Source organism: Coptis chinensis, chromosome 4, assembly GCF_015680905.1.
Source record: "Coptis chinensis isolate HL-2020 chromosome 4, ASM1568090v1, whole genome shotgun sequence".
Classification (NCBI taxonomy): domain Eukaryota; kingdom Viridiplantae; phylum Streptophyta; class Magnoliopsida; order Ranunculales; family Ranunculaceae; genus Coptis; species Coptis chinensis.
In genome coordinates, this window is record NC_141459.1 from 67,232,554 (window position 1) to 67,255,296 (window position 22,743).

At 38.0% G+C, this 22,743-nt stretch overlaps 1 protein-coding gene, 1 non-coding gene and 1 pseudogene across 3 annotated transcripts; 2 read left to right on the forward strand and 1 right to left on the reverse strand.

The window, feature by feature from the left end:
* Positions 1 to 2,789: 2,789 nt before the first annotated feature.
* On the forward strand, positions 2,790 to 3,644 carry LOC147504492 (uncharacterized). Its single transcript, XM_086605241.1, has 2 exons — positions 2,790 to 2,866; positions 2,924 to 3,644. Exons 1-2 carry the CDS (start codon positions 2,790 to 2,792, stop codon positions 3,642 to 3,644), a joined length of 798 nt encoding a protein of 265 aa, XP_086461367.1.
* A 6,627-nt stretch (positions 3,645 to 10,271) lies between these two features.
* LOC147504493 (uncharacterized) lies at positions 10,272 to 14,381 on the forward strand (annotated as a pseudogene). Its single transcript, XR_015193055.1, has 2 exons — positions 10,272 to 13,263; positions 13,522 to 14,381. The product of XR_015193055.1 is annotated as an uncharacterized LOC147504493 (transcript).
* A 5,488-nt stretch (positions 14,382 to 19,869) lies between these two features.
* LOC147504494 (small nucleolar RNA R71) lies at positions 19,870 to 19,973 on the reverse strand. Its single transcript, XR_015194120.1, has one exon. It is a non-coding gene; the product is annotated as a small nucleolar RNA R71 (small nucleolar RNA).
* Positions 19,974 to 22,743: the final 2,770 nt, after the last annotated feature.

A 22,743-nucleotide genomic window follows, 5' to 3' on the forward strand; every position in this document is an offset into this window, starting at 1 on the left:
ACGCAACTAATCTAAACCATAGTAATAAATCAATTATATGAAAATAAAGTTTAGACTACTCACCCGAAATTGAATTTACAAAAGAATACCCATATATGCTTCCTTTTCTCCAATCCCTTTTATAACACCCCGTGTTTTTTTATACGTATTTTTCTATTTAATTAATTAATTCAATTGTTTATTTTAAAAATTCGTCGGATTTGACTCGGGATACGTGGGCTTGGTTTTGGGCCCGAGTCGGTGTTGGGCTTGGGTTTCGGACCCAAGTATATAAACATATTGTTCTAGAGAATAGGGTTTTGAAGATAATAAAATATAAAAATGGGAGTTTTTTGATCGATGTTAAAAAGGAAGTTTTTCCGATAGTCGACGATAATCGGAGAGAGAGCTTAAAGGTGAGTAGATTTTTTTTATGTTTTGGTTGTAGATATAAAGATCGTTCACTTTCTCATATGCTCTTTTAGTGTATACCGCGCGATAAAACTGGACCGTCTCCGGAAACTTGTCTCAGATTAAGTAATAATATGAGAGGGTAATAAATCGAAAGCATGGTTGCCGTAAAACCATTTTGGTCGACTTATGTTATGGCTATGCGTTTTGCGTTACCGAAAAACGAAAAAAAGAAACAACTCGCACTATTTTGTTTTGTGGGAATGTGATTGTTTATGTTTACCGTAAATGTTATGGTGGAAACTAGATAAGTATTTATCGCCTAATTGATGGTATTGACGGTTGATGATGGTTGTTGGTGTTGGTTGGGTTAAAATTTGTGTGGAGGTTTGAATGGGTACCGTGGAGGCGTGGAATGGTTATTACCGAGTCGGATCGGCTTGTAAGATATGAGTGGGAAATCTTGTTTTGTTGGTATAGTTGGGTTGGGGTTTTGCTAGGGGAGCCATGGAACTGTTGGGAGGTGAGTGGTGGTCCGGCGAGCTCTGCGGTGGTGGAGGAAGTGTGGAAGAGACGACCTAGCCTTTGATGGGAAATCGCGTTTTGTTGGTATCATTGTGTAAGGGTTTTACAGGAACCAAAACATTTGGGTTCTTTTGTGTAGAGGTGGCCGGTGGTGGCTGTTGTGGTGGTCGGTGGTGGCTGGAGAATTTGAGAAAATTTGAGAGGAAGGAGATGAACAGTGACCACGATTTGGGCTTGTGTTTTTGTTTTTGTTTTTGTTTAGGGCTTGTGTTTTGTTTTTTTTTTGTTTGGGCCCAAATCGTGGTGGGCTATATGTTTTTGTTTGGTTTTTTTTAAATTTTAGACTATGGGCTTTTGGCTTTGGGCTTTAGGCTGTGGGCTGTGGGCTTTTGGGGTTAGATAAGTTTGGACTGGTTGACGGGTCGACGTTGACTTTGACCAGAGTTGACCTTGACCAGGGTTGACTTTGACCAGTTGACCCGAAAATTTGACTTTTTCCTAAAAAAAATATGATTCGGTCTATTAGGATAAGTCTAGGACTATTAGCATGTTTGACTTAGGCTAGAACCTTTATATATACGTGTGTACGTGTATTAAATATTATGTAATTTTGCAATAGTTTATGATATGCAACGTTATGACGCTTAGACATCAATATAATTAATAACGCGTAAACCAAAAATACATGAATCAAGATACACCTTCGTTCTCGGAGATAATTTATTCAATAAAATTTCAATAATGCGTAAACACAATTTACCCCTCCTTTAGAACTCTCCACGCTTAAGGTTTTGGATTTTAGTCTTATGACTGCTGATGTCATATATTAGGTGGGTATTCATTGAATGTGCCATGAATGACCAGATTGTTTGGACTGCCCTAGAGAGGAACTAAGGTATTTGCCTTGCGGGTTAGTTGTATTCTTTGATTATGCGAGTGTTTGGGTTACTTTTGAATACATAGGATATCTACATATGATATATGCAAGTTCTAACTTTCTTTTGCAGGAGGGTAGGACTTAATAACATTTTGTGCAGGGACGCGGTCCTACCCTTATACAGCAGTGGATATCGGTAAGTTTTAATTCCGGTATTTAGATATTAAAACGAGATATTAGAATGAGTTAAGATAATAGAAGTTTTGCTTGGGAAGAACTATGCCGGTTGAGATGACGGAACTACCCGTCTTCCAAGCTGAGAATAATTAAGTTATGGGAAGATATAAAGTGATTGTTTGGATAATTAAAGTATGATAATGTTTATATGTGGTTAGTCTACTCATACCAGCAAATTCCATTTTTTGCTGACCCATGTTTGCTTTGTTTTGTAACGTGGGTGTGTTCTCGGGAACATAGGTGGAAGGCGATGGAATCAAGGGCGTGTGATTTGGATTCTTGTCCGAGCGGTCAGGGAGTTTATTTTTAGGTCTGTTCTTTTTGGAAGTATGTAATAGCTTAGTTCCTGTTCATATGACATGAGAATACGATGTTGAGGACCTTTTATTCTTAGAATGTTATAGTGATGATTTTTGGAGGGGAAATAGACTTTCATAAAGTAATAAAGAGAATTTTGGAGATTTTTGTTGTTAAGTTGATCCTGTTGTGATGTGGGTTTTAGGTTTTGACACGTGTTGTATCCCCCCGTCATAGCCTGGGTTTTTAGAAAATTGAACCAAGTGATGGTTGAGATATTTATATTTCAATTATTCATTTTTTTTAATTGTTTAGAAAATCGGGCTGTGACATTTTGGTATCGGAGCTTAGGTTAGCCTAGATTTGGAAGGTCTAGGTGATCCTCGGAATGTGGTGATTGATTGGGTGTGTTTGAGTTTAAGATGTTTGGAGTACTAATAGAAGTCCGTTTTGTTTTAAGGTGATGGCTGGAGATGGCAATGACGTTACTGGTACTGGAAGTAATACCATATCTGCTGATTTGGGATCAATATTAACTCAGTTGGTGCAAACTATTCAGAGGGGTCAACATGCTAATCTAGGAGATCCTTTTGCTAGGAGAAACAAGGATTTTGTTACTTTAGGAGGCCAGAAGTTCAAGGGAGAGAAAGGGGCCATTGAAGCTGAGAAATGGGTTACTATGTGTGAGTCCGTGTTTGCTAAGATGCAACTCACTGAGGTGCAGAAGCAGGAGTTGGCTTCTCACCAGTTGGAGGGGTCAGCTTTATTTTGGTGGAGGTCTATCAAGGATAATGTGGATGTGGAAACTATGACTTGGGAGGATTTCCAGGTAAGATTTGAGGGAAGGTTTGTTCCTAATGCCGTTAAGGAGCACTTAACTGAGGAATTCTTTCATCTGACCCAAGGAGGGAAAACTGTTACGGAGTACGTGACTAAGTTCAATGAACTATCGAGGTATGCTCCTTATCTAGTGGATACCCAAGTAAAGAAGAACCAGAAGTTTATCCGTGGACTAGAGCCATATCTATCAAGTTATTTGATACCCTTTGATTCAGAAACTTTCGATCGCGTGTTAGATTTGGCATTAAGATATGAACAATTGGATAATAAACCCAGAGATGAGAAGATTAAAGAGAATGCCCCAAAACAAGCCAGCTTACACCTTATTTCTAGTCAGCCACGTCAAGGGCAGAGAAAAAGTCAGCATCACCCATATAATAGGCAAACAAGTAAGCATGTGGATAAGGACGCGAGTGCTTCGCTAAAGAGATTTGATGGTAATTGTTTGAACTGCGGGGAAGTTGGGCATACAATTTAAAGATGTTCCAAACCCAATGAACTAGTAGGCAAGTGTTATAAATGTGGACAGCTAGGACACTATGCTAAGAACTGCACTGGTTAATGTTAGGTATGTTTGAATTTGTTGTTTGCTAGGTTCCTTTATTGGTACTTAGCATGTAAGAATTTATCGTATGATTATGAAAATAAATTGTTGGTTGTTTTAACGATTAGCTCTTATGAAATTTATAATTGAAATTGTTCAGCATGTTATAGTGTTGTTTTCCTAACGGAGTTTTCTATTTTAAGTAAGTATTGGCTAAAGAAGAAATTGTTATTTTAAAATTTCATATTTGAGTAATTTGGAATGTACCCAAGGAATAAGGAAAACCCTTTTGATAAAGGTTGGAGTTGAAAGTTTTTTTTATATATTGTCCAAGTTATGTATATCGTTGGTGTGTGATCCAATATACATAACATCTCTCTGTATGCATCGTTGGAGTTTGATCCAGTGTATACAGGTACACCGTTGGAGTGTGATCCAGTGTGCATACCACACATTGTTGGTGTTTGATCCTATGTGATGGTAGAGAGTTAGTATGCATCGTTGGTGTGTGAACCAGTGTATACTTGCATATCGCTGGTGTGTGAACCGGTATGCATGCATCACATTGTAGGTGTTTGATCCTATGTGATAGTGGGCATAGTATAGGTCGTTGATGATATGAATCAGCCTATACGTGTATATTTTTTATTTCGAACATGTGGTGTTTGTGAGACACTGAGAGAAATGTTGATATATGTGTAAACACTAAGGTGGTGGATGAAACATATGAGTTTTTAAACAAATAGTTTTGATAGGGAAGATCGTTAAAAAGGAAATTATAATATGTTTTTTTTTAAACGCCTTGGATTAGTTGGGAAATACTAAGAGTGGAACTAACTGCCTCGGTGTGAGAGGAACTACATTGCCTTCTTAGTATGATTTAACTTGAAGAATATGGGTTTTGCTAAATTGAGAAATAATGGTTTTAATTAAGTGTTGGCAATTGAAGAAACTAATTATGTTTATTTCTTTTGAGTTGTGTATGCTAGCATATACACGTATTTTTGGGTTCAATACGTATATAGACACTTTCAAAGTATGTGATTTGAATATTAGTATGTCTATCTATATGATATTGTATATGTGTATTCCTTTTAAGGTGTGTATACTTGCGTATACACGTATGTCTTATTTTACTTGTTTGACGTACTGTTTATTTGGTTAATCTACACTCTACCTTGAATCTCGGGACGAGATCCTTTTTTAAGGTGTGTATATTATAACACCCGTGTTTTTTATAACGTATTTTTCTATTTAATTAATTAATTCAATTGTTTATTTTAAAAATTCGTCGGATTTGACTTCGGGATACGTGGGCTTGGTTTTGGGCTCGAGTCGGTGTTGGGCTTGGGTTTCGGACCCAAGTATATAAACATATTGTTCTAGAGAATAGGGTTTTGAAGATAATAAAATATAAAAATGGGAGTTTTACTGACAGCAGAAAAAGGAAGTTTTTCTGATAGCTGACTGATAATCGGAGAGCGCTAAAGGTGAGTAGATTTTTTTTATGTTTTGTTGATTTCGCATTTACTGTAGATCGTACAGTACTGTTCACTTTCTCATATGCTCTTTTAGTGTATACTGCGTATAAAACTGGACCGGCTGTCTCCGGAAACTTGTCTGTATTCAGTAATGAGGGTAATAAATCGAGCATGGTTGCTGTAAACCATTTTGGTCGACTTATGTTATGGCTATGCGCTTTCGCGTTTTCGCCGAAAACCAAAAGAAACAACTCGCACTATTTTGTTTTGTGGGAATGTGATTGTTTATGTTTACTGTAAATGTTATGGTGGAAACTAGATAAGTATTTATGCGTCTAATTGATGGTATTGACGGCGGTTGATGGTTGTTGGTGTTGGTTGGGTTAAAATTTGTGTGGAGGTTTGAATGGGTACTGTGGAGGCGTGGAATGGTTATTACTGGAGTCGGATCGGCTTGTAAGATATGAGTGGGAAATCTTGTTTTGTTGGTATAGTTGGGTTGGGGTTTTGCTAGGGAGCGAAACCGAACTGTTGGGAGGTGAGTGGTGGTCCGGCGAGCTCTGCGGTGGTGGAGGAAGTGTGGAAGAGACGACCTAGCCTTTGATGGGAAATCGCGTTTTGTTGGTATCATTGTGGAAGGGTTTTTACAGGGAACCAAACCGCTGGGTTCTTTTTGTGTAGAGGTGGCCGGTGGTGGCTGTTGTGGTGGTCGGTGGTGGCTGGAGAATTTGAGAAAATTTGAGAGGAAGGAGATGAACAGTGACCACGATTTGGGCTTGGGCCAAATCGTGGTGGGCTATATGTTTTTGTTTGGTTTTTTTTTAAATTTTAGACTATGGGCTTTTGGCTTTGGGCTTTTGGCTGTGGGCTTTTGGGGTTAGATAAGTTTGGACTGGTTGACGGCTGTTGACCCTTGGCAGGTCGACGTTGACTTTGACCAGAGTTGACCTTGACCAGGGTTGACTTTGACCAGTTGACCCGAAAATTTGACTTTTTCCTAAAAAAAAATATGATTCGGTCTATTAGGATAAGTCTAGGACTATTAGCATGTTTGACTTAGGCTAGAACCTTTATATATACGTGTGTACGTGTATTAAATATTATGTGATTTTGCAATAGTTTATGATATGCAACGTTATGACGCTTAGACATCAATATAATTAATAACGCGTAAACCAAAAATACATGAATCAAGATACACCTTCGTTCTCGGAGATAATTTATTCAATAAAATTTCAATAATGCGTAAACACAATTTACCCCTCCTTTAGAACTCTCCACGCTTAAGGTTTTGGATTTTAGTCTTATGACTGCTGATGTCATATATTAGGTGGGTATTCATTGAATGTGCCATGAATGACCCGGGTATTCATTGAATGTGCCATGAATGACCATATTGTTTGGACTGCCCTAGAGAGGAACTAAGGTATTCGCCTTGCGGGTTAGTTGTATTCTTTGATTATGCGAGTGTTTGGGTTACTTTTGAATACATAGGATATCTACATATGATATATGCAAGTTCTAACTTTCTTTTGCATGAGGGTAGGACTTAATAACATTTTGTGCAGGGACGCGGTCCTACCCTTATACAGCAGTGGATATCGATAAGTTTTAATTCCGGTATTTAGATATTAAAACGAGATATTAGAATGAGTTAAGATAATAGAAGTTTTGTTTGGGAAGAACTATGCCGGTTGAGATGACGGAACTACCTGTCTTCCAAGCTGAGAATAATTAAGTTATGGGAAGATATAAAGTGATTGTTTGGATAATTAAAGTATGATAATGTTTATATGTGGTTAGTCTACTCATACCAGCAAATTCCATTTTTGCTGACCCATGTTTGCTTTGTTTTGGCAACGTGGGTGTGTTCTTGGGAACATAGGTGGAAGGCAGTGGAATTGCGGCATGTGATTTGGATTCTTGTCTGGAGCAGTCCGGGAGTTTATTTTTAGGTCTGTTCTTTTTGGAAGTATGTAATAGCTTAGTTCCTGTTCATATGACATGAGAATACGATGTTGAGGACCTTTTATTCTTAGAATGTTATAGTGATGATTTTTGGAGGGGAAATAGACTTTCATAAAGTAATAAAGAGAATTTTGGAGATTTTTGTTGTTAAGTTGATCCTGTTGTGATGTGGGTTTTAGGTTTTGACACGTGTTGTATCCCCCCGTCATAGCCTGGGTTTTTAGACAATTGAACCAAGTGATGGTTGAGATATTTATATTTCAATTATTCATTTTTTTTAATTGTTTAGAAAATCGGGCTGTGACACCTTTTCTTCTTCTTCCCCTTCTCTTTATTTCTTTCAATCAAAAATATTCTTTTTAATGGAGGCTAGGGTTTTGTTTTTGAATAATGAGATTTTTACAGAGGAAATTCGCAGGTATTGTTTATTCAATATTTTAAGTATGTTTAAGTTAACCTATGGGCCTCAAATGGGTCTAAAAACACCCAAGGTCCATACCTATATGAATGAGTACATTTTAACAATGTTTTCAACCCCAAAAATGATTCTAAAATACCCACACAAGTTTTAACAAACAATTCATGTAAAAACAATTTTGAAAAAATCAACAACAACCAAACAAATTCTTGAACAAGCTAGACTTCATAATATAATAGTTATTTTCAATTCAAATAATGTAATTTATGTTGTTTAAAAATTGGGGTTGTTATAACCTGGGTCTTCAGGACTGTCACATAAAGTCCGGGAATATGTAACTGTTTTTGAAGACCAGTCATAAATTATACTCCACAACCTAGAAAAAACCATTTGTCACACTTTTGGATATGACAGTCACAAATAGTTCTCCACACATATACACTTTCTTTAGAAGAAAAAAAAACCATTTGTGACAGTTTCGAAAACGCACGTCACAAAAAACTTTTTAAAACAGTCACAAAAACCCTTTTCTGCCATTTGTGACCGTTTTGAACAAAACAGTTACAAATAACATTTTAAAACAGTCACAAAAAGCCTTTTTTATACTAGTGATATTAGGTTGTAAAGCAATTGGTATTGAGTGAACATGTTGAATGGTTTAATTCTTCTTATTAGATTGTAAAGCAATTGGTAAGTTGAAGCAAATCATACAAAGGTGAGTTCTATGATTAGGTTGTAAAGCAATTGGTTATAGTATAAATCATTTATACTGCAAACAAGTTTAAGATTAGTCTACTAATGAAGTAATCTTGGGTAGTGGAGTTCCCCTCTCTCCATTACCTTATCCATCTTCATACATCTTAGTTAATTTATTTGCTTTAGTAGTATAAAATCAATCATTCAAAATCCCACTCTTTTCCTTAATGACTTGAGTATTAACATTCACTATACTAAGGAGTGTTCGATAACCTTTACTCAATATTACAATTGATATATAGAGAGTGATAGGTACAAAAATAATTTGATTAGAAGATAAAATAATTTAGTTTAAGTGTGTTGAATTGCATGCTTAGATTGAGTTACAACTATTTTGCCTCCAATCAATACATTATTATGAACTAGACCGAGTTAGTGTACAGTAACCGAGTTCATGAATAGTAAACCTAGTTCACATATATTATTAACAGTAACCGAGTTCGTGAACAGTAAACAAAAACAAAACAATTGAAATTATCTCTTATTCAAAGAATGCATAGCCTAAATCTCTATTTCACTGAAGAAATTAGAGCTTGAGTTTTTACTCTTTAGTTCTTAGCTGCTTTACAATGATTTTCTCTTTCCTTTAATACACCATATCCAAAAGATTTGCTTCTCTCTTTACCCTGCACGTGTCCCAATCCTAACGGATTTAAAACTATTACAATTACTAAACTACCTTAACTAAATGAGTACTGGTTGCTAGTTTTTGTTGGTCCTGACCGCCAGTTCAAGTAAGTCATGACAACTTTTCAGTTTTTGTGGGTCATGACATACACAACATCGATCAGATGATTGAAGCACGTGTTTAGTGAAGTAAGTAAATGAGGTTTTTCTTTGTAAGGAAGGATTTTTGGTTTGGTAGTTAAGATTATTTGTGATTATACCATGATTCAATGGAGTCGTGAAGAAGGAGGAATAGAGTCGTGAATCAAATGAAGTGGTTGATTTTAGAGAGTATTTCCAATTTTTACCACTCCTTTTCATTCTCCTTGCTGGATGGTTGGATGTAACAAATCAAAGGAAAGGGGGAGTGTTTCAAAAGGAGTGAATGACTAAACCTAACTAATTAAGGTTGGGTGAATGAGGGGGTGTTTGGATCTTATTTATTTATTGTCAATAAATATTTATTAGTGAAAAAACGTTTTTTAGAAAAAATAAACATGTTTGGTCTCCATTTTTATGAAAAATAGTTTATCACCGAAAAAAAGTTTTGTTGGTCTTAAAAAAAGTTGTTTTATGATAAATAACAAAAACTTGTTTTTCAAGTTAAAAAACAGTTTTTTTTTTTTCTCACTCTCATCTTCTGCCAAAGGCAAATGGACTGTGTGGTGCCTACCATTAGTGAAAAATGTCATGATATATCAAGATATTTCGAGAAGTATTGCAAAATTGACTATTTTGATAAAAATTGTTTTTAAGAATAATCTCAACCAAACATATTTATTCAAAACTTGTTTTTAGAATAAATATTTTTTCAGAATAATACTTTTTAAGAAAACTGATTTTTTCAAAAAATGAGATCCAAACACCCACTAAACCTAATTAATTAAGGGTTTTTAGTGTTTAGAAAATCGGATTGGTGGTCGAACCAGAACTAGTAAATTTTTGGTTCGAGTTGCATAAAACTGGAACTTTTGGTTGAACCCTCGGTCTAAGCTAAACCGAGAAAAAAAAGACCGCGTTTATTATAATATTTTTTTGAAAACATTATTAATATAGGGAGTCGAACCTAACACCTAAACAAACCACCATGCTATTATGTGTTTCTTGTAGAATACTTCTATTTTGATTTATAATACCACTTAATGCTAAATTGAAACATGTGTTTATTTATTTTAGGGTTATATTGACATACCCCCATTATAATTGAAATTAGGATTTCCTCCCCAACTCGACAGTCAAAAAGAGTCAACCAACAGTAGCCGTCAGTTGACTAGTCAAGAATTGTGAATTGTCCTAAATACCTTTTTTTTTGTAGAAATTATGAAATTTGCTATTGACACTGTTTATCATTTCACTTGCATTTCATCCATTACATCATGAGCTTATGTTGGTGGGAGAAGGGTATCCAGAGATTAAGAAAGCGTATGTGGAGGACACGAGAAGGATTGAACGCATCAGTAATTTCCATGCTCTTGAATTCTTTCCATTTATATTCTATTCCCTTCTAGCATGGATTCCTTGTTTAAGGACAACTTAGTAAGTTGTAACAACTACCCCTTATAAATCTTTACCCATCTTACCAAGTTCTTAATATTCACACACACATATATTTGTTTGTGCATAGGATGAAGCTTTGGTTTCTCCTTCCAGTTCTGAGATATGGTCGAGGCGTTGTTTTAAATATGGATGGTGTATTTGTTTATGAGTGGTTCCATTTTAAGCTAGTTTTGCAGTTCCACTAACCTGGAATTTATTGCATTGTGCTTCACTGGCCCCTCATTTTATTTAGAACGTTTCAGGTAACCGCATGACATTTAAAATGGATATTGTTTTAGGAATTTGTCTTAATTAGACAAAACATCGTGATGATATGATCCACCTTTCAGACCAAAGGAGGCATAATTCAGGAGTTCACTTGTATCTAGGCTGACACAGTTCGGTAAATGATAGATATATATTCGTCTCCCTGAATAGTTCCTGTGTATCGAGAGGGAATATATAGACTTAAGGTGTGCCTTTTGTTGCTTCCAATATTAACGCACATGCAAGTTATTGATCATTGATGTCTTGTTGCTATTACTTCTCCGTAGGACTCCATCGGTTTGGAAAGCTTTAGTGGCTGCTGCCGAGTCATTTCTACCCGGAGGTGCCTCCATAATGCCTTTCCTCAGTGGCTTTAGTTATGCTGTCAACAATTGCCCAATTTTTCAGTTTTGTAGCTTGATGCCACACCTAATCAACTAAGATAGGTGCCTAAAACAGCTCCCTGATGATTACTAAGACGAAACGTTCGCCAGCTCTGCCTCGGTTGCCTTTAGAGACGCAGTTAGTGTTTAACTTGATGATTGCTTCAGGAGGAGCCCAGCCAGAAACATTCTAGAATCTTGGGAGTTTTTTTAGCTTTGACTTTAGGGTTCAATCTTCTTACTGTATGCAAGTCGAGTTGTGGGCTTTAAACAGTGTCAATGGCAAATTTTGTAATTTCCACAGAAAAAGGATATTTAAGACAATTTACGATTCTTGACTAGTCAATTGACGGCCACTGTTGGTTGACACTTTTTGACTATCAAGTTGGGGGGGAAATCCTAATTTCAATTATAATGGGGGGTAATCCTAATTGCAACTAGTGGTGGGGGGTATGTCAATATAACCCTTTATTTTATTTTTGTAAGTATATAGTTTATTTAAAATTTTGCTAAATAAACATTAATCGGTCCGACCGAATCGAACTATGGTTGACCCGGTTAAACCATTTCAACAAAAAATCGGTTTGATTGCCAGTTCGGTTTTGAAAACATTAGGTTTTTTCAACACAGATCCCGAGAAAATCATGGCAGCATTAAGCCTTTTTAACTCTGCAAACTGAGCTATTTTGTAATTATAGAAAATAGACATAGATTGCATGCGAAAATGTTCAAGTTAGTAATTAGTAATAGGCGACTTTTCAAAAGAGATTTAAGAAAAAAAAAAAAAAAAATAAAAAAAATACTAGTTGAGGATTAGAATATTAGAAGCGTCCTTTCAGCGGTTTAGTAGCAGTAGCAAGAGAGAACTTGGGTATTGAGTATGGACAGGCTCCTGAACTTCTACATTTTTACTATTAAAGAGTCTCCTTGGTTTCTTCTTACTCCCTAAGTCCTAACTCCATCTCTCTCTTTCTTGGTTTTTGGTACAATTCGCTCATTAATCGAGATTCATGATAGTCTCCTAGGCTTTATCTGTGTTGGTTTGACAACTATTTAAAAGAGAAATCAATCAGCACAAGTGTAGCACACATTAAATAGTTGTGCTTAAAAGTTTGTAATATAAAACTTTCTGTCGGTGTTTCATAGGACTTTTTAGCCCTCTTCTTCATGAGAGTCTACACTGATTTGAGTATTCTTACAGAGGTAGTTGCTTTAAATGGAGTAAGAGTTGCAGATAAGTAACACAGAAAGAGTACAGTGGTCTTTTGCTTCTGCTAACAACTGTACAGATACTTTCTTAAATACCAAGATCAAATTAAGTACGGCAATGGTAACTAATGTGCTCTTGGCAGTCTTGGGTGCAGTTCTTGTGAAATGAGTTGAAGGTCTAAAAAAAAATTATGAAGCTTGGAAGGAGAGAATAATTCAAGTAGAAATGCCAACAGTTTGGATGTCTTTTAAGAAATCTTTGCATTGCAGATCAGAGCTATCAGATGTTCATGATTCATCCAGGAACAACTTAAGCTCAATCTTGACAATGAAAACAGGTAGGTCAGGCTGTTCAAGGTCTATATCTAACCTCAGAGATGTCATTCATGGAAGTAAGAGACACTTAGATAAGGCACCAATTTGTAGTCCACGATCTATTGGCAGCAGCGAATTGATAAACCCAATTGCCCATGAAGTAGTTCTCAGTGATTCCAGGTGCGAGCTTAAGATAACCGGTTTTATTAATGGTACTAATGAAGGTGGCTGCGGGTCTAATGCTGGCTCAACCTTTGTCGGTACACTAAGGCCAGGGACACCAGGTCCTGGTGGAAGCCATACAATGCATCCACAGAGCCCCCCATTTATGAGCTCAGCCACCCCACCAAGAAGGTCTCCTAGTCCACTAACCAACGGCAGACGTTCTAGATTAAAAACTTCTGCTACATTTGGTGATGGTGGTCTGTCTTCAAATTTTAAGTCCTCCTACGCTGTATCTTCAAATGGCTCTTCTATTGTGACTTGCCCCAAATGTGGAGAGCAGTTTCGGAAGTGGGAAGCTGCCGAAGCTCATCACCTCTCCAAACATGCTGGTAAGGACTCATACAGTTTATATTTTTCTGTAATCACGTTTATGCATCTTTACTAATATTTTTTTCATCTTTATTAGTGAGAGTTTCTGGCTATTTGTCTGCTTCTGTTGAATATATACTGGCAATTCGAGTCTTTTTCCACCTTTCTTTGGCCTAATATACGTGACATATATATATATAGATCATACTAGTCTAATTTGAATATCAGTCAGAGCAATTTGTTCTGTTTTGATTATTGATACTCTTCCTATTGAGCAGTTACTGAACTTGTTGAAGGAGACTCATCTCGCAAGATTGTTGAGATAATTTGCAGAACAAGCTGGTTGAAGTCAGCGAACAATTGTGCACGTATTGAGAGAGTGCTAAAGGTCCATAACATGCAGAAAACACTTGCTCGGTTTGAGGAGTACAGGGAAGTCGTCAAGAACAAAGCCAGCAACTACCTAAGAAACACTCTCGCTGCCTCGCCGATGGGAATGAGCTATTGAGGTTCTACGGAACAACTTTGTTGTGTTCCCTAGGTAATTAGGCATGGGTTTTCCACCAAAAAGGAACTCAGAGATGGCATTGGTGTTTTCACAACTTCAACTAGTGAAAGAGCTTTTGAGTCTGTTGAACTCCATGAAGAAAATCCATCAACAAGGAAGGCTTTAATGGTCTGTAGAGTGATTGCTGGGAGAGTTCATAGGCCTCTAGAGAACCTCCAAGAACTTGCAGGTCAATCTGGTTTTGATTCATTAGCAGGGAAAGTTGGTCTTCATTCAAATATTGAGGAACTCTATTTACTTAACGCTAGAGCTCTCCTTCCTTGCTTTGTTGTAATCTGTAAACCCTGAGAAGTTATTCTTTAGCGTTTTCTTTAAAATTCCCGTCGCATGGTCTGATTGTGCTAAAGCCAACTTAATGAACCATTTTCTCTGAGAAACGAGATTTCCTAACCTTCTAACTCATACCTACAGCTAAAACGCCTACACGTTTCTCTTTTATTTCTGAGTTGCTACCTCCAAGCATATTGATGCGTGTCAATGTACGCAGAATCCCTCAATACACACCAATTGCACTTCTAACTTGATCCTGCTCGATGAATTGTAATTCCATCATTGTACGAAATCAAACTAATTAATAGACGAGTAACCATTGAAAGTTTTGATTAATTCCTTACATGTACAACAAATAAGCAAGACATTATAGGATCTTTCTGATTTGTCACTTAGCCAACGACCTTATATTCATAGCCAATGAATACAAGACACGTGTACAACACTCATCTGATCACAATGACCTAAAGCTAAGTCTGCACGTCAAGCCGAATCTAGTCCAGAACAGAGACCTGGAGAGATCGACCAACACAGGACGCGTCGGCCAAGTCATATGCATTTATTATAGGACGACCGTTACAGAATGAAGGAAGAGGAGCAGAACAAGGCAATCTATGCGTAGTGATCAATCACGCACAATAAAAGCATTCAACACAACTTGTAGAGCAGAAGGTGAATAGGAAAGAGAGGTTACAAAGATTACTATAAGAAGGACAGAGGAACTACGATTGGCTTGATGAAAGTTCGCCCAGAAATGAGCTTGATATGGAGGCAACTCAATCTTACTGAGTGCATCCATTACCAAATCTTATTTAATCTTAGTTTAATTATTGTGACAGAGTTTTGACCATTTACATTGGGGCCGTCTCCCGTTCGATTTCATGGAGAAATTAACACTGGAATTTTTTCCAAGCCCACCAAGCATGACAAGCCTTAACCCAGACGTTCCTAACTGGTAGCCCGCGTCTAGCATCAACACTGTAGATTACCATACCATCCTACGTATCAACGAACTATCTCAGCGACTGGACAAGTCGACAGAGAAGAAGCCTACATCGTCCAAAAAATGCTCTATTCTTCTAGAGCATCTCTCCTTTCATACCCTTCCTTTCCCTTTTTACTTCATTCAGCCAAAGTTCCCCCTGTATGACGGGAGTTCCTATCCAGGCCAGCATGTAGCTAGTTACATGCAAATTCTTACACTTTACAGTCACAAAGACTACGGTTATCTTCTCTGTCGATTGTTCCCAGCAAGTCTAAAAGACGGGCGCGTCAGATTGGTTATATACACTAGAACCAGATTCAATCACTAGTTTCAGGAAGTTAACTGAGAAATTTGCTGCAGAGTTCGTTCATAATCGCAAAAAGATGGCTGACCTCGATTCCTTATTCCAACTCAAACAATCAAAATCTTCAATAAGGAGTTTTCTCGTACGTTTAAAAAAAGAACTATTGTTAATGGAAAGTGGATTGAAAGATTCTTTCACCACTCTCGCATTCTCGAATTCTCTCCAATCCAGCAACAACTTGGCAAAGTCACTACTCAAAAACAGGCCAGACAAACTAGACGACTTATACATACGAGTTGATAAATACATCACAGTCGAAGAAGTTTTGGAACGTCGTCACGGAAAATAATCAATATCAGTTATCTCTTCAATCAGTCGCAAGAGGTCGTCGGAGTACCACAACATTGATCCAAAGCCCAATTTTAGCACCAAGCCTAGATCGCATACAAAAAGAACTTTCTCCAGGTCGTAGAGTTATATCTTGGACAAAAAAAAAAAACTGCATACATCAAACCAGACATCAACAAGTTAGTCGATACCCCCAGGGAAACCACTCTGTGCTTTCCACAAAGTCCATTGCCACGACACAGACGTTTGCTGGCGAGATTGAAGCATTACCTCCAAGACCTAGTGGAGGAAGGACATTTGAAGCATTACCTCGATGTTTCTGACAGCAACCTCCGACACAAACTGGAAGCACAACGTCACAGAAGTGGAAGTCCCCCAAGAGACCGTTATCCAAGAAATAATGAAAATAGAGATTGCCCAAGAGAACGATCCAGATCCCCTAGCAGGTCACATCATGAGCACAGACAACACTCATCAAATGGAGAAACATAAAGAGTGATCAACATGACCACTGATAATATAGGCGAGGAAGTCTCTACCAGAGGAAAAAAAGACGCCTGAAGGAGGCTAGGAGCTATTGTGGAAACCTACCAACTCTTTAGTCAAGCATAATTTGTGTGCAACCTGTCCACAAAATCCTCTGGTGCAATCATCTTGACTGAAGACGAACTGAAGAAAGTATGTTATCCTCACAATGACGTGCTTGTAGTCCATGTCAAGATAAATGATTGAAAGGTAAAAATAGTACTCATTGATCCTGGCAGCTCTTGCGATGTACTTTTTTACCAGACTTTCAAAGACATGCACCTACCATAATCTATCTTGATAGATTCTCAAGCTCCCATGTTTGGATTCAGTGGTAGTCGAACCGATGCCATGGGCGACGTAATCCTCCCAGTCTCTGTCGGTTTAGGAGAAGATGAAGTCAAGATTTCAACACACTTCAGCATTGTGAATGTCAATTCATCCTACACAGCAATCCTAGATCGATGATGGATTAACAAGATGCAAGTAGTACCTTCAACCAAACATCAGTTCATTCACTTTCTAGGCAACCAAATTGATGCCTACAAGTGCAACCTGATCAAAACCACCAAGCCTAGAGCCGAAAGCAATGTGGATCCGCAACCAAGATTGCAAATGAATTCATTGCGGAAGTTTAAGCATTCTCAGATACACCATCTTTGAACCTTAACAAAGGAAAGAAAATCGCTACTCAGGATGTTAAAATACCACAGGTCGCAACATCTTATCCAGTGAAGAAGTTACTTAATACCACCACCATTGGCCAGGCTAGGAAGACTCAACCAGGAGAGAAAGTGAATTTAGGAACAGATGACGACCCTAAATTCATATATGTAGGAGCGGACCTAGACCCTGTTTTGAAAGCACAACTTGTAAGCTTCTTATAATTGAATAAAGATGTTTTACTTGGTCTTACATTGATATGCCTAGAATAGTTCCATTAGCTACATGCCATAAACTGAACATCGACCCAAAAACCAAGCCAATCAAACAATGTCCTAGGAAGCTCACATTAAAATTTCAAAAGACAATCAATGCCGAAATAGAAAAACTAAAGGAAGTAGGGCTTATTAGAAAAGCTGAGTACCCCACTTGGCTGGCTAACATCATCCCAATACCAAAGAAAAATGGTTAGGTCCTATGTATTGATGATAAGAGCCCAAAACTGTAGTTTTAACCCCTTAATAATCATACTGTTAGACCAATTATGTGAATAATAAGTAAGAGTTAATACTGATTACGTGTTTTTATGCATTTCAGGCTTCAAAGTCCATTATGTGCAGAAATGTGCCACTTTAGCGAGATAAAGGAGCAAAAGTCAGCAGAACTTCCGAATGCCATATCTTTGGATTCAGACCTCGGAATTGGGCCTACCTTATGTCAAAACGACCGGCTCGAGAAGAGCTTTGCAATGGTCCAAGCCTTGACCCAATCAGAAGAGCAAAAGTGGATGAAAAGTCTGTGGAAGCCAACTGCAGCTGAAGAGGCCTTTTTGGACTAAAATAATTGGGTTTTGGGCCTGATTCTCTGGCCCAAAACATGGCTCCAAGCCCATGCACGATTTTTGGATCTGAATGTATAAAAACAAAAGCTTAGCTCTTTGTTAATGGTAGCTAGTTAGACCTAAATTAAGATATAGAATTATAGATCTAGTTTTATTAATTAAATTAAGTTTTAGCTCCATTTAATTTCTTGTTTTAGATTAAATCTCTGAATCATTGTTCTTGATTGATTAGATAAATAAAGTAGTATTTTTATCAAGTTCGAATTTTGTCATTTCATTTATAGATCTAATTTCAATTCTTGTTCTTATTCCATTCTAGCCATTAAATTAGATTCATTATTGCTTAATTAAGTAAATCTAAATTTCTCACATTATGTTTAGTTTAGATTCAATGGGAAATGTTAGATTGATGACTCAAGGCTAAAACCTCCATTAGAGGGGTTGATGAAGCCTTGATGAAAACTTAGTTGTTAGTATAGAATTGGTTGTAGATTCTATTCCACTCTAGAAGGTTGTGTTTCGCCATGAGAATGGGTGGACGACCTCACATGCTAGTTAGTACTTGGTAGAAATGCCATGAACACTAGGGATTAGACTCGAAATACTTGCCGTGAAAACGTAAGAATCGAGATACGACAATCTATACTAGGTTATTAAGTTGGATTCGAGGTGGATTCAATTCCCCTCTAATCTCTTTATCTAGATTCAAACAATCGCATTTCCGTAGATTTCGTAGATTATCTTTAGTTATATTTTATCTTGTTATTTATTATATCTAGTTATTTAAAATAACGCGTCTTGTTAGCATAACATTTCGTAAAGCTCTCATTGACTTAAGAGAGATTTCTTAGACTTAGAAAACAATCCATGCTAGGGAACTAGGAGTGGAACGAACTTCCTACTCCACTTAGTGCAATTCGCATCGAGAGTAGAAGCTTTGATAATAGACTCGTAAAAGATAAGTTTTAGTTTACTTACGTTTTGAATTCATAGTTCATTTCGTAGGTAAACTACTCATTTTATCATTATCAAATGGCGCCGCTGCCATCTTAGTTACACTTTAGCATTGTTTTCATAGTAGAAGTAGTCAATTTTAAGTCCCATTAAACCCACCCACCCTTGTTTGTTTCATACTGTGGTTGCCCATTTCAGCGTGACAAATTTCGAAAAATACTTCCGAGGCCGCGCTTCAAGGAGAGCGCGACCGCTAAGTTCTTGGAATTTTGTTTACCCCTGCCGCGTGCTTCATACCAAAGCGACCCGCCAAACACCGGAACTTCGACTTCCCATCGAGCCGACCGCCCATTTGGAGCGCGCGACCCGCCTAAAAAAACATGATCAGAACTGAAAATTACTTTCGGCCTTGGCCTTCTATCTTGGCGACACCGATGTTAAAATTTCCGGATTTCCACAGTTTTGATTCAAACTTTGATCTTTCATATTTTTCAGTGTTCTAATCTCGTATATACACGAACACGCGCATTAACAAGACGCTCATTCATAAGCGAAGCAAGGACGCTATCAGGTATTCCTTTCTTCCATACCTCGCATTTCCAGTTAGAGGTTTTCTACTAGTATATCAGAATTGTTTGGAGTGTTGCATGTTTAGTTAAGCTCAACTTAGTCTTGCATGAGATTAAGGTCTGGTCGAACAAAAACAACAAACGTAATTACACGGCAACAAACAAGTCTATCTAGTACACCCACCCGACACCTCTAACTACTATCACACACACCATACCGACATAATGGTGAAGAAAGAGAGACTCCTCTCTCCGACTTTTACAAAGCCTTGAGCGATAGCCCTAAATCGTGCATCGTTCTAGCAGACCCAGTGGGGGATTTTCGAATCCCCCCAAACATATTTAATTTGTTACCCGTCTTTCATGGGTTAGACCATGAAAAACCTTATCAGCACATGCGTAGGATTGAACAAGTCCTTACGACATTCCACCATCCTACGGTTGGTGCGGAGCAAATTAAACTGAGGGTATTCCCTTTCACCCTAGCCGATAAGGCGGCGTCTTGGTTAACTGCCCAAGCGCCTAATTCTGTGGACTCGTGGGCTAAACTTGTTCAGCTGTTTATGGAACATTTTTACCCACCCCTAAAGACGGATGAGATGCTTTCAAAGATTCATTTTTTCCGACAGAATCCTCATGAATCATTTTCTGAGGCATGGAATCGTTTCACCGATCTCCTTATAGAGTGTCCACATCATAACTTAGCTAAAGACACGTTAGTTCGTGCCTTTTTCAAAGGTCTTCTACACCACCATAAAGAAGTCCTTGACATAATGAATGGGGGTAGTTTCCTAAGTAAAGGAGCCACCGGAGGCTTATAAATTTTAGAAGACCAAACTAAACGGAATAATAATTGGGGGTAGTGATGATATCCCTTTCGCCTAGTTCTTCTTCAACGGTAAAGGGCGGTATGTTTTGAGAAGAAAACCGATCCGAACTTAAAAATCTAATCGAATCTCTAACTAAAAAAGTAGAGGCTATTTACGCTCAACAAAAGCCTATCCCCGTCATGAATGTAAACTCCAACCCATGTAATTTCTGTTTGAGTCCGAGCACCCCGACAATTATTGTCCTCTAGCTTATGAACAACAACCACCGTGAGCAAGATAATGTTTACTCTATTAATAACTATCCTATTCCTAACGCCCTTGGAGACAACATCCCAACTTCAGGTTGGAGAAATAATCAACAAGTAACACCTCCAGGGTACAATAATCAAAACGTTAGGCAAGCAAACAATTATAACCAAGCTCCACCTAGACAAGGACAAGGACAAGGACAAGGTCAAGGGAATTATAATAATTATAACAACCAAGCTTAACCACGACCAAGGTCAAGCACAAGGTCAGAATAATTATAATAATTATAATACCAATAGAGGTATCGTTCCGGTTAATAATAATAACTATCACAACCCACCCATAAATAATCAACGAGAGATAGTTCCAGTCACACCACCCGTGACTACTACACCTACACAACCGGATCGTATCGACGCCTTTATACAAGTTACCCAACAACTTTTCCAGACAATGACTCAATCAAACCAACAGATTTTACAATCCATAAATCAGGGCATACAACAGTTAGCCCAAGCGAAAGCCCAACCAAAAGGCGTGTTTCCAGGACAAGCAATACCAAACCCTAAAACAGCAAACACAGCCTTTGAGGTAAACGGTAATTCTAGTACGGAAACTACAATCGTAGGTGACCTAAATGCCATCACCACTCTCCGCTCTGGAAGAGTGGTTGATAACAAAGTAGCTATGCCTATAGTTACCCCATCAGTACTCCCTACACCGGATATCGAACTAGATACCGAAATAGAAACTGAAGAACCTACCACTGTAGAGGTCCCAGTTAAACCACAACCTAAGAAACAGAAAGCCAAGGTTACACTTCAAGTCGAGCCATACACTAAATATAGAGCGAAACCACCGTTCCCTCAAAAATTAGCCATGCTAACCAGGGATACAAACTTTGAGGAAATTAGGAACGTTTTCAAGAATCTAACGATAAACCTTCCTTTTCTCGAAGCTATTAAAAAGCTACCTAACCACGCTTAAGTTTCTTAAAGAGTTGTGCACTACTAGGCGTAAGACCAACATACCTAAAGACGCTTTTTAACCTAAACAGGTCCCAACTTTATCCGAAAATAATGGAATTGTTAAGTACAAGGACCACGGGTAGATCCCCATGTAAAATGCACCTTAGGAGATTCCCCACACGACGATCGCCTTTATTAGACACGGGGCGAAAGTGTTAACTTACTCCCCGTATTACTTGTATAAACAAATAGGTCTACGTGAAATGCAACCTACAAAAATAACGCGTTGCAATTAGCGGACAGGTCAATTAAGTATCCTAAAGGTGTAGTGGAAAATGTGTTGGTAAAAGTTCAGGATTTCTACTATCCTGCTGATTTTGTTATCCTCGATACAGAAGTCGCTAATGACTCTGTACCGATCATCTTAGGACGCCCCTTCTTGACAACCGCCAACGCGCTTTATAAATTGTCGCGATGGAAAGATGTCCTTACCTTTTGGCCATCTTTTTCCGCCGAGGTAAATGTTTTAAAATGATGAAACAGTTACGGATTCGATGCGTAGATGGGGAGGTTAGCATGATCGAGAGTTTAGCTCAAGATTATTTTAACAACACGTTTCACGAAAACAATATGTACAAATTCCTTTCTTTTGGAACTTCAGATTTTTGTGAATGACTCCTACTTAGAGGAGGTCAACACCATCCTGGAATCCACACCAATTGTAGATCCCGGTCGGTTGCTCCATATACTGAGTATGAAGACTTGCTACCTAAGCAAGTTTTCATTACGCAAGATAAGGACACTTATGAAACATCAACGGACATTCCGTCCACACCAGTGCTTAAACCTCTTCCCCCGGAGTTAAAATATATTCAACTTGATCCGGATGGTAGTCACCCGATAATTATATCTTCTCTGTTAACTAGAGATGAAGAGACATCTTTAATAAGGGTGATTAGGGAACATCGGTCTGCGATTGGTTGGTCCTTAGTTGACATTAAGGGCATTGACCCTAATGTCTGCACTCATCGTATCCATTTGGAGGATAACGCGAAGACTTCTCGCGAACCGGTGTCGCTTGAACCCGCCATGAAAGAGGTGGTTAGGGAAGAAGTCTTGCGATTACTCGATGCGGGTATTATATACCCAATCTCCGATAGCGAATGGGTAAGTCCCATTCATGTAGTTCCTAAGAAATCGGGAATTACCATGGTACGTAACGGGAAGGGTGACTATGTTGTCACTCAAGGTCCTATGAAATGGAGAATCAGTATTGATTCTGAGACGTTTAAATGCTATGACACGAAAGGATCACTTTCCCTTACCATTTATAGATCGGATGCTAGAACGCCTAGTGGTCATGCCTTTTATTGTTTTCTGGATGGCTACTCGGCTATTTTCAGATTATTATTGATATTGATGACCA